This window comes from Rhamphochromis sp. 'chilingali' (assembly GCF_963969265.1).
Source record: "Rhamphochromis sp. 'chilingali' genome assembly, chromosome: 2".
Lineage (NCBI taxonomy): Eukaryota > Metazoa > Chordata > Actinopteri > Cichliformes > Cichlidae > Rhamphochromis > Rhamphochromis sp. 'chilingali'.
In genome coordinates, this window is record NC_137930.1 from 44420748 (window position 1) to 44430770 (window position 10023).

The 10023-nt window shown below is 39.4% G+C and overlaps 1 protein-coding gene across 1 annotated transcript; it reads left to right on the plus strand.

Moving 5' to 3' along the window:
* The first annotated feature begins 1816 nt into the window (after positions 1 to 1816).
* On the plus strand, positions 1817 to 9305 carry ftsj1 (FtsJ RNA 2'-O-methyltransferase 1). The gene is made up of 11 exons (XM_080874106.1): positions 1817 to 1936; positions 2203 to 2340; positions 2645 to 2714; positions 3892 to 4012; positions 4105 to 4183; positions 4280 to 4332; positions 4407 to 4460; positions 5053 to 5155; positions 5500 to 5583; positions 7347 to 7450; positions 8711 to 9305. The coding sequence occupies exons 2-11, from the start codon at positions 2220 to 2222 to the stop codon at positions 8882 to 8884; spliced, it is 963 nt and encodes a 320-aa protein (XP_080730232.1). The 5' UTR covers positions 1817 to 1936; positions 2203 to 2219; the 3' UTR covers positions 8885 to 9305.
* The last annotated feature ends 718 nt before the right edge of the window (positions 9306 to 10023 follow it).

Genomic DNA, 10023 nt, shown 5'->3' on the forward strand with positions numbered 1-10023 from the left:
AGCCAATTTGATAGTTAGGATCATCTTATTCAGCAAACAGATAATTTAGAATTCATCCAATCTGCGGTCACATTTGTTCTCTCTGTTGCATGGCGGACCAGGCAGTTCTATTATATTATTTATATTTTATTTTGTATCCATCAAGGGCTTCAGATGACCTGCAGAATCATCCTTTTCCCAGGGTGGAGACAGTTACCTTTTCACACACTGTCCTTGGCTGAACAGTGACACAGCCTTAATATACCTTATTTATCTTATTAAAATATTTTCGTGTGAATTATTTGCTTTATATTCATTTTATACATGCTGGGCATGGTCATCATGCCAACTGTGTTTCATTGATAATATCACTTTACAGGTTGTTATCCTTGCTATTATTAATTTCAAATACTCTAAAGATAATTTCTACTGTAATTTTCCCTTTGTTTATCTTTATTTCGTACTTTTTATATTTATATCTACTCAGTTTACAGACACTGTTTTTGTCCGGCGTCTGGACTTTTCTTTTCTCACCACTGCTCGTCAGGAGTGAGTTTTAATTTCACTTGCTTGATTACCCATCTTATTTATGTATTTACTTATTTTTGTTTAAGTAATATATACACAATACAGCTGCTATCACCTTCGCTGGTATTAGAGACGAGAGTGGTTGCTCACACGCCCTTCTACTTTCGGACTATTTCCAAAAGCGGTGTGAACTTTACGAGACGGAACTCGACCGTTCTCTCAACTCACCAGCACGTCAGTGAATAGCAGTAAAAGAAAAACACAGTAGGAGCAGCTCAGTCTCTTATTGGACCGTGAAAATTCAGCTTGCTCCGTTAATTAAAACAATACACACACACACATTCACAGCTTCGACGCGCGCGACCGGAACCCTTATAATAAGGGGAGCTCCCAGAGCTACTTACTCCCTAGACCCAGTCTAGACCCAGCTGGGGGAGCTACCCAGAGCTCCAAAGCTACCAGTCGACGAGCTCCCAGAGCTACCAGTCGACGAGCTCCCAGAGCTACCAGTCGACGAGCTACTTCCGCTATTTTAAATTCCCTGAATTCAAAATGCGCTTTTACGCAAGATTGTGTCAGTGTGTCTGTATCTACCTGGTCAGTGTCGCCGGGTCTGGTCCACCTCGATCGGGTCCCACCACCGTGGGTCGCTTTCTAAGACGTTGGCCAAGACCCGAATTTAAACGCTCCTGGACTTTTATCACACACCTGGTGTGTGAGCTGTCGACAGACGAACAACGTGGACTGGTCACGGAGATGGGACACGATGGAGGCGCTCCGGCTGTCGAAGGACCAAGAAATGTTGGGGGAAAACTCTGTAAAAGACCCAGGAGAAATAAAGACACAATGAGACAAGATCACTTTTTATGCTTTAACGTGCACACGGGTAAGCTGTTCAGAACAACTCACACCGTGTACAGAGGCTGGGCACTTTTTATAGGAAAGACAGTGAGAACAGGATAAGAAAATACAAAACAAATAAAATAAACAACTCCATATGTGGCGCTAGGCTCGTCAGCAGAGAGCTGGGAGAAGGCTGTGAGAGATAAAACAATCTAAAACAATATGTCCCAAAACAGTATGTCTTTGCTGAGAAAGTCTAAAAAGATAATTCTAAACTAATCTAACCATAGACAAAAGGGCATGCTTGCACATTTAAAAGAAGGTAAAGAAACATAGAATCATTTTTCCTGTAACAGTACATTAACGAAATATTTGTACTTCGTTACTTCCCACCTCTGGCGACATAAGAGGATCAAGAAGCAAAATGATTGGCTAGTGACCTTAAATGATTCGACAATCCTACAGGAGGCAGTAATGCACTATCCTGGATGCGAATTGCCGTTAAACACCAAAGAAGAAGAAGAGGCGGAAGGACGAAAAGAAGAAGAGCCTTTTCACAGTCGACAACAGCAAAGCCCACGTGAAAGTAAGTGAGTCTGGATGTCGTGAACCAGTCTTTGTGTTTTTACGTGTTTTGTGTAGTATGAACTTGAATTTAATTCACACAAAGACGCTTACCTACCTTCAAACAACAAGGACGGACAGCCATGCAGCGGGTCTTCTCCTGTAGTAACCGAAATCCAAATGCAACAATACTCAAGAAATACAGCCTGTGTTATACAGACAGCTTCCATTATAGCGATAATAGCTCTAAAAGAATAGGGGCCATTGTGACTGTGTGTTTTCCTTCAGAGGGGTCATAGGTCAATATGGGTCGGTCCTCCAAAGACAAACGAGACATTTACTATCGACTGGCCAAAGAGGAGGGCTGGAGAGCGAGGAGCGCCTTCAAGCTGCTGCAGCTCGATCAAGAGTTCAACTTGTTCACAGGTGAGACCCATAGGTCACCTGAGAAAGACTTTTATCAATAGTTTAGTATATGTATAATATGTAGAAAAGGGGTTCTTTAGAAAACCCTGATGTGACTTTTTCATGATATAAAATGATTTAGTATTGAGATGTTTTGTCATGAGCTTATAGGGCATACATTCTTACAAACCTTCTAATGTGGCTAAATTAAAATAATTCTGTAAAGAATAGTGGGCCAAAATTTCTCCACAGTGACATGAAAAACTCACTGCCAGCCCTTGTACTATTGTGTCTGTTGATAAATGTCTGTTTTCTTCTTTTTTAGGTGTAAACAGAGCAGTGGATCTCTGTGCAGCCCCTGGAAGTTGGAGTCAGGTTCTCAGCCGGAAACTCAGGTAACATGTTACTTATTTTAATATGCCAACATATAGTGAACATATCCTAGCTGAGCAAAAATGATTTGCATGGCTGCAGTATATTACACTTTTATACAACAAATCTTTTTTTTTTAGAAATATACCATTAAAGAAATAACATGGGCCTTAGAGTTGAACTCTTATCCTATTCCTCTTTTTATAGCATATAAACTGCTGCAGGGGTGTATTCTCATATTTATATGGTGTTTTCACAACTGCGGTGTTTAATCCATTTCAATTGAACTCCCGGTTCATTTTCCTACCTGGTGCAGTTCATTTGTGCAAGTGTGAACACGGTATTCGTAATGAGATGTGAACCAAAACAACCCCACCAAGACAATTTGGAGGAGGTGGTCTCAGTACCATTACAAATAAACTCCAGAGCAGTTTGTTTATGTGTCAACCTGATCCAACTACGTCACGAGTTTGAGCTATAAAAAACCCCACCCCATAGCCATCCATGTATGCTTGTTTTCTCAGTGCAGAAAGGTACTATAGATGTGCAAAGGTCTGTACGGGCTAGCAACAAGCTCTGAAATGAAAGTAAATTCTGTGTTCTCCAATAAACCAGAACACAGCACCTTCTTCCTGTATTTACTTTTGTTGCACTTGCCCCAGACACATCTGGCTAATGAGCTGACTGAACATTCTCATGTGGTTTATAGTGACGCATTTTAGATCTTCCTCAGTATGAAAACAAACTAACCCACAGGAAAAAGCTACAAGTTTACAAACTCATCAACTGATTTGGATCAAATTAACAAACTATAGGTATGAAAACACCTATAGGATTAAAAAAGGTGTTGGAAATACCAGAATATCATGCTAAGAATAACACACCATCCTTATGCTGCTCTTGTTGTTTCTGCACCAAGTGACCCCTAGACTGGCATCAGCTGTGGTTGTCTTTAAATCTAATCTGAACACATTTATTAAGCTTTCAACGCCTAATCTCTGGGACTGTGGATGGAGGACAGTTTGTTGCTGTGATATTTTATGTAAATTGTGTGAATATGTGTTTAAATGAATTTTTTGGAGCTGCTTTATTTCTATTATAAAGTATTTGGATTATGATATGTGATATATTCATAAAATGTGTCTACTTACTAAAAAACTATTCTGTGCATTTTGTTTGTTTGATTGTTTTTATTAAAAGAGGGTGTGCGGAGAAAGCTGAAAAGGGTGAGAGCGGTGAGGAAGTGAAGATTGTGGCAGTGGACCTTCAGGCCATGGCTCCTCTGCCCGGAGTTACTCAAATCCAGGGAGACATCACCAAGGTAAGGACATAAGCACAATGATGTCAGTAATCACAGTAACTCAACTCGTAGGCGTGGAGGAGTGAAGACCTATGTCAATGTCTTTCTCCTAGGTGTCAACAGCTCAGGAAATAATTCGCCACTTTGAGGGTCACCCGGCCGACCTTGTAGTGTGTGACGGAGCTCCAGATGGTGAGAGGCTTGCTTTCTGTCTGACGTCGTTGGTTCTTAAGTCTCCTCTGTCCCCCTCTTGTTGTTCTTATTCTATTTCTTATGTTCTTTTCTTAGTAACTGGACTCCACGATGTGGATGAATACATCCAGGCTCAGCTCCTGTTAGCTGTGAGTACAGAGATGTGTTTGATTGCACTGTCAGATTTCTTGTGATGTCACGCTAACAGCTGTTTGTTTCTTAGGCTTTGAACATTACCACACATGTCCTGAAGCCTGGAGGAACGTTTGTGGCTAAGGTGAGCTCAGGATTTGTGGTAATTCATAAATGTACACTTATAACATTTGATGTTAAATAAATGAGTCCTGTCTGCCAGAGAGGTGACAGTCATTTAAAATCCATCCACCCATTCTCTTAAAGTCTCATGGACACTTCCCGTCCTTCTTTTCCTGCTGTCATTTATGACAGACGAACTGTCAAGCTATTGCCACAGCAGTAGTAGTGCTGTAATGCAACAATAGTGACAGAGTATTATATGTCAAATGTATATATCAAAAGTATTGTACATCAAATGTGAGCACTAAAGCATCCAAGGTCCCATGAAATTTTAAGTATAACATAAGTGCATAACTTTTTGGTTTACTTAACAAGAAGTAAAACTTAGCTAAACTAACCAAACCTTGGAACTCTTCAGGAGGCGGCACAATAATGTTGCACGCTAAAACTGAATTTGAAAAATATTTTCTACCTGGGTTTGGTTGGCTTTCTTACACAGCTGCGTAAAACCTTCCTTTTCCACCATTTGAATTAGCCCTGTTGTGGGTCCTGGGTTTCATGTCTCTTGTCAGATTGGCCTGTAATGACAGCCGGGCTTTTACTCTCTCTGACAGATTTTCAGAGGTAAAGATGTGACACTGCTGTACTCCCAGCTGAAGCTCTTCTTCGATGGTGTGACCTGCACCAAGCCTCGCAGCAGCAGGAACTCCAGCATCGGTGAGCCACCACAGTCATAACCCACTCACATGGATCTAATAGAAGGAAAATCTCATCTCCATTTCATTTATTTATTTTATTATGAAATCCAAAGCAAAGAAATTTATATTTGCTGTGGATTTTATTACATGTTTCAGCAGCACTCACACACAGGCGGTGGGCTACACAAAATCTTATACTAATAATGAATGGCTGCCTGGTCTTATAAAATCGTTTGGAGATTCTCTCTGAGGAACTTTCTAATCCAGTATCCATTGTTTGATTTTACACACCCATTCCCATCTCAAACATTTGAATGACCTCTGTTGACATACTGCGTGAATGATCTGTCTTTCTGTGTACAGAGGCCTTCGTGGTCTGTCAGAATTACTCTCCTCCCAAAGGCTACATCCCCAACATGTCTAATCCTCTGCTGGATCACTCCTATGGTAATTATCAATCATTTAACCACATAAGTCTTTACTTTGCTATCTGAACTGGATCAGGAAACTGTACTTGGGTCAGAATTATCACCCTGTTCTATGTGTTCAAACTAGTCATTGAAAAAATGTAAACCAAGTCTAAATAATAGTTTTCTCATGTTTTCAACCATGTAGTTTTAGTTGCAAGACAATAAGTTGTCTTAAAATTTACAGACGTAAATTACTAAGTGTGTAACATACATTGTATTGCCAAAAGTATTAGTTCATTTGCCTTTACACACATATGAACTAGACTGACATCCTATTCTTAATCCATAGTGTTTAATATATTGGTGGGCAACCCTTTGCAGCTATCACAGCTTTTGACTCTTCTTGGAAAGTTTTCTACAATGTTTAGGAGTGTATTTATATTTTTAGAAGCACATTTGTGAGGTCAGACACTGATGTTGGATGAAAAAGGCCTGGCTCACAGTGTCCACTCTAATTCATCCTAAAGATGTTCTATTAGGTTGAGGTCAGAACTCAGTCAAATTGTTCTACACCAAACTCTTTCATCCATCCCTTTATGGACCTTGTTTTGTGCACTTGTGTACAGTCATGGTGCAACAGGAAAATACCATTCCCAAACTGTTTCCACAAAGTTGGGAGTATGAAATTGTCCAAAATGTCTTTGTATGCTGAAGCATTAAGAGTTTCTCTCATTGAAACAAATGGGCTGAGCCCAAGTCTTGAAAAACAACCCCACACCATAATCCCCCCTCTACTTTATACTTGGCACTCTGCAGTAAGAAAAGTACCGTTCCCATGGCAACCGCCAAACCCAGACTTCTCCATCAGATGGAGAAGTGTGATTTGTCACTTCAAGAGACACCTCTGCACTGATCCAGTGAGTCCAGTGATGACATGCATTGTGCTTGGTGATGTAAAGCTTGGGTGCAGCTGCTCAGACATGCAAACCCATTCCATGAAACACTATTCACTGTTTATGAACTAATCTGAAGGCTACATGACGTTTAGAGGTCTGTAGCAAAAGTTGGCGACCATTGCGTACTATGCACCTCAGTATCAGCTGACCCTGCTCTGTCATTTTACATGGCCACTACTTCATGGCTGTCCTTCCCAATCGTTTCCACTAGTTGGTATAACACCACTAACAGTTGACTGTGGAATATTTAGTAGTGAGGAAATTTCACCACTGGACTTCCATCCTATCATGTAACACGCTGGAATTCACTGAGCTCCTCAGAGCGAGACGTTCCTTCAAACATGTTTGTAGAAGCAGTCTGCATGCCTAGGAGCTTGATTTTATACACTTGTGACCATGGAGTTGGTTGGAACACTTGAATTAAATTATTTGGATGAGTGAGTGAATGCTTTTGGCAAAATAGTGTATGCTAACAATAATTTTGTGGCCACATTTGGTAATTCTTTTAAAAAATACCCTGTGGAGTTTTCTTGCACATAAGCAAAAGTTATATTTAGTAAGTTTTATTCAAAGCTAAAGTTTAAATACTACATTTTTTGCATCTGTAGGTCCTGCCACGTGTTTCTTTTTCCTTGCTTTTTCCTTTTTTCCTTGCTTGCACATTAAGCCAACACAAGCTAGATACCAAACCATGGTGTATTGCATGAACAGAACCTCAGACTGTGCAGCACTGCATTACACATCTTTTGCTTCTTCCTTTGAATGTTGAATTAACTTTTGCATAGTCTCTTTCTGCAGCATAAATTCACACCTATAAGTTTCTCTTCTGGTCTCTGTGCTTAAGATGTGGATTTTAACCAGTTAGAAGGTCCAAACCGTGTCATTGTCCCATTCCTGGCATGTGGTGACCTCAGTGCCTTTGACTCTGACAGAACCTACCCTTTGCAGGTGAGCTGCTTTATCCTCTTGATCCTGATACAGAGTCAAACTTGCCAACCAAACTTAAAGTAGACATGAAACCGTATGTGTATAAAGGTTAATTTACACCATGGAGCCCTGCTCTCAAAAACTGACAGATATAACTCCGTCTGTGAAGCTGTATTTAAGATAGAAGTGCTTACAGATTTTATAACATGTTTAGCGCCATCTTGTGCCAGTACGGAACGTGTCATCACTGGTTGGTTGGGGCTAATAGACACATTAGTTTGTGTTAGCTAACTAGTGACAGAACTGATAAATCTGTGGAAAGCACTAAACTACACTAAAACTAAAAATCAGTCTAAAGGGGGAGGGGGGTCACTTTTGTGCTGTCTCTGGCTGCAACAATGAGTTTTATGTTAAAACTGAGGATATACTGTCCACTTTCACTCTGTTTCTTAAGCAATCAGTGGTTTGTTATTGTTTTGCTAGCTAATTGTGACACGGGGAAATCCAGCTGTTAGCTGTAATGTTCAGGTTTGTAAAGCACTTTATAAATGAGAACTGTGTGGAAGAGAGTGTGCTTGAGCCAGGTGACAGGTGGTTCACCAGCCCAACAAGCTGGAGTCAGAAGTTGATATTTCCTCCTCTGGCCGAGTGTACTGAGTGGGGAAATCAGCAGATGCAATAAGCTCTATTTTATGCAATAAAATCTCTTTTCTCAAGCACGCCCAGACAGTTTACAACATAGCAGCACGCTACATGCACATCACACCACAAACGTAACTATGTTTCTTACCGAAGCACGATCGGGAATCCCATCAGCACGTCTGCAGGGAAAGTAGGTCAATGTGTATACTGACAGAAGATGACATTAAACATGTTTTAAAAACTTACTTTTTTTAGCAGAGCTCCATGGTGTAAATTAGTCTTTATATGTGTAGTGTTTCATGTCCACTTTAATTAATGTATTTTGAAAAAATTTTCTGTTTGAGTGTAATTTTTAATTAAACTTTTGTTTTTCTTGTGATGTCTTGGTTATCCCTTGCTTTATATTTTTTTCACTCTAATATGGAATGCATAATTATTCCAATATCTTAATACTGAATTTTAATGGTTTAGTAATAAATGAGTGAAATATAATAGGGGGTGCAGTTTTGCTTGACTCACCGTTCAAAAATAATCCTTATTTACCTACATACATAAATGCTGTTGAACAAATTGTCCAAAGAAATTAATGTATTTTTCTCTTTGCTGTCTTTGTCCTGGCTGTTTCTTGCCTTTCCTCAGCTTGATGCTGGTAAAGAGTACCAGTATACGCCCCCTGCTCAGCCACCCATACGTCCCCCATACCAGCAGGCCTGCCATCTCCGCAAAAAGAACCTGCTGTCCAGAGAGGATGCTCCATCAGTCTGTCCCACCCAGAGCCAAGATGAGCCAGAGCCAAACGCTGAATCAACCTGATCCAAATCAGTTATGCTCTTGGTGGTTTGAAGAAAAAAAACAAACAAAAAACAAAATCGGCCAACACCCGGATACGGTGGATAGTTACTATTAAAAGAACTCTTTCCTGACAGATGAGAAGATGGCTAACAGTTTAATTTCTATGAGGCCTGTAGTGGCATGTCTATCAACAAAGACACAGGAGGCTGTTTTGAATGTTTTTTCTAAGCAGAGATGTATGTTTTTATTGGTTTGTATTTTGATGCAAAATTCTTTGAAACAAATGTTTTTATCCATTACTTTTAAATTGAGAAAAATATTATTTTAAGCCAAACCAGGCACAGTCAATGTTATTTTTTCCATGACTAATAATTGTTCAGTTGTCACACTATAATAAAATTGTATTTAAAAAAAAAAGTGAAATAAAAGCACTCACTATGGTGATGTTTAGTATTTAATAATGCCACTCTTGCCAATAACCCCAAGGATTATCTACTTGGAACAGTAATAGTTTTAAAATATATACCTAATATAAACCGTAAGTCTCATGTTATGAGACTTACGGATGGTATTTTTAACTCACTGCTCCGCATTTATACTGGTGCAGTTTTTACTTATTATATATATTTTTTAAAAACACGAGACATTTTTTTCAGGATCATAAAAATAGATCAATATATGGTTGACTGATATTATTGGCAGTGCCAGAAGTATACATAAAGGCTGTCAAAAATCATTTTATGCAAAGAGAAACTACCAGTTGTAGTCGGTCACGATCACTAATGAGAAGTTAATATGCCTTCGCCTTCTCAGGTTAGCATTGTGGAACTTTCAACATCACTACCTGAGTATATATTTGGGCCAGTATGTATACTTATAAATCCACATGGATTAGAGAAAATTCAAAATAAATTCAGATTCAGTCATAAAAGATATATTAATGTACATTAAATGTATATATTTAATGCAATCATTTAAAAGAAAAAGAAAATTTACAATCACAAATACATACGGCTCATAGTTTTATATTCCTTGAATCGTAATTTACCTTTTACTAAAGTGCAGTGGGTAGGTTCAAAACGTCTTTCAGACGACCCCACAAGCGGTTAGCGCGTGTACCATATGGAAGCGATGCGGTCGGAAAGTCCATACCCTTTCGA

What these genes read in the sequence shown, in the direction of transcription:
- ftsj1 (XM_080874106.1), top strand. Translation starts at nt 2,220, where the DNA reads ATGGGTCGGTCCTCCAAAGACAAACGAGACATTTACTATCGACTGGCC. An exon ending in AGGCTCAGCTCCTGTTAGCT is followed by an intron (nt 4,333 to 4,406) that starts GTGAGTACAGAG and finishes TTTGTTTCTTAG; the next exon opens with GCTTTGAACATTACCACACA. An exon ending in TCTGCTGGATCACTCCTATG is followed by an intron (nt 5,584 to 7,346) that starts GTAATTATCAAT and finishes TCTGTGCTTAAG; the next exon opens with ATGTGGATTTTAACCAGTTA.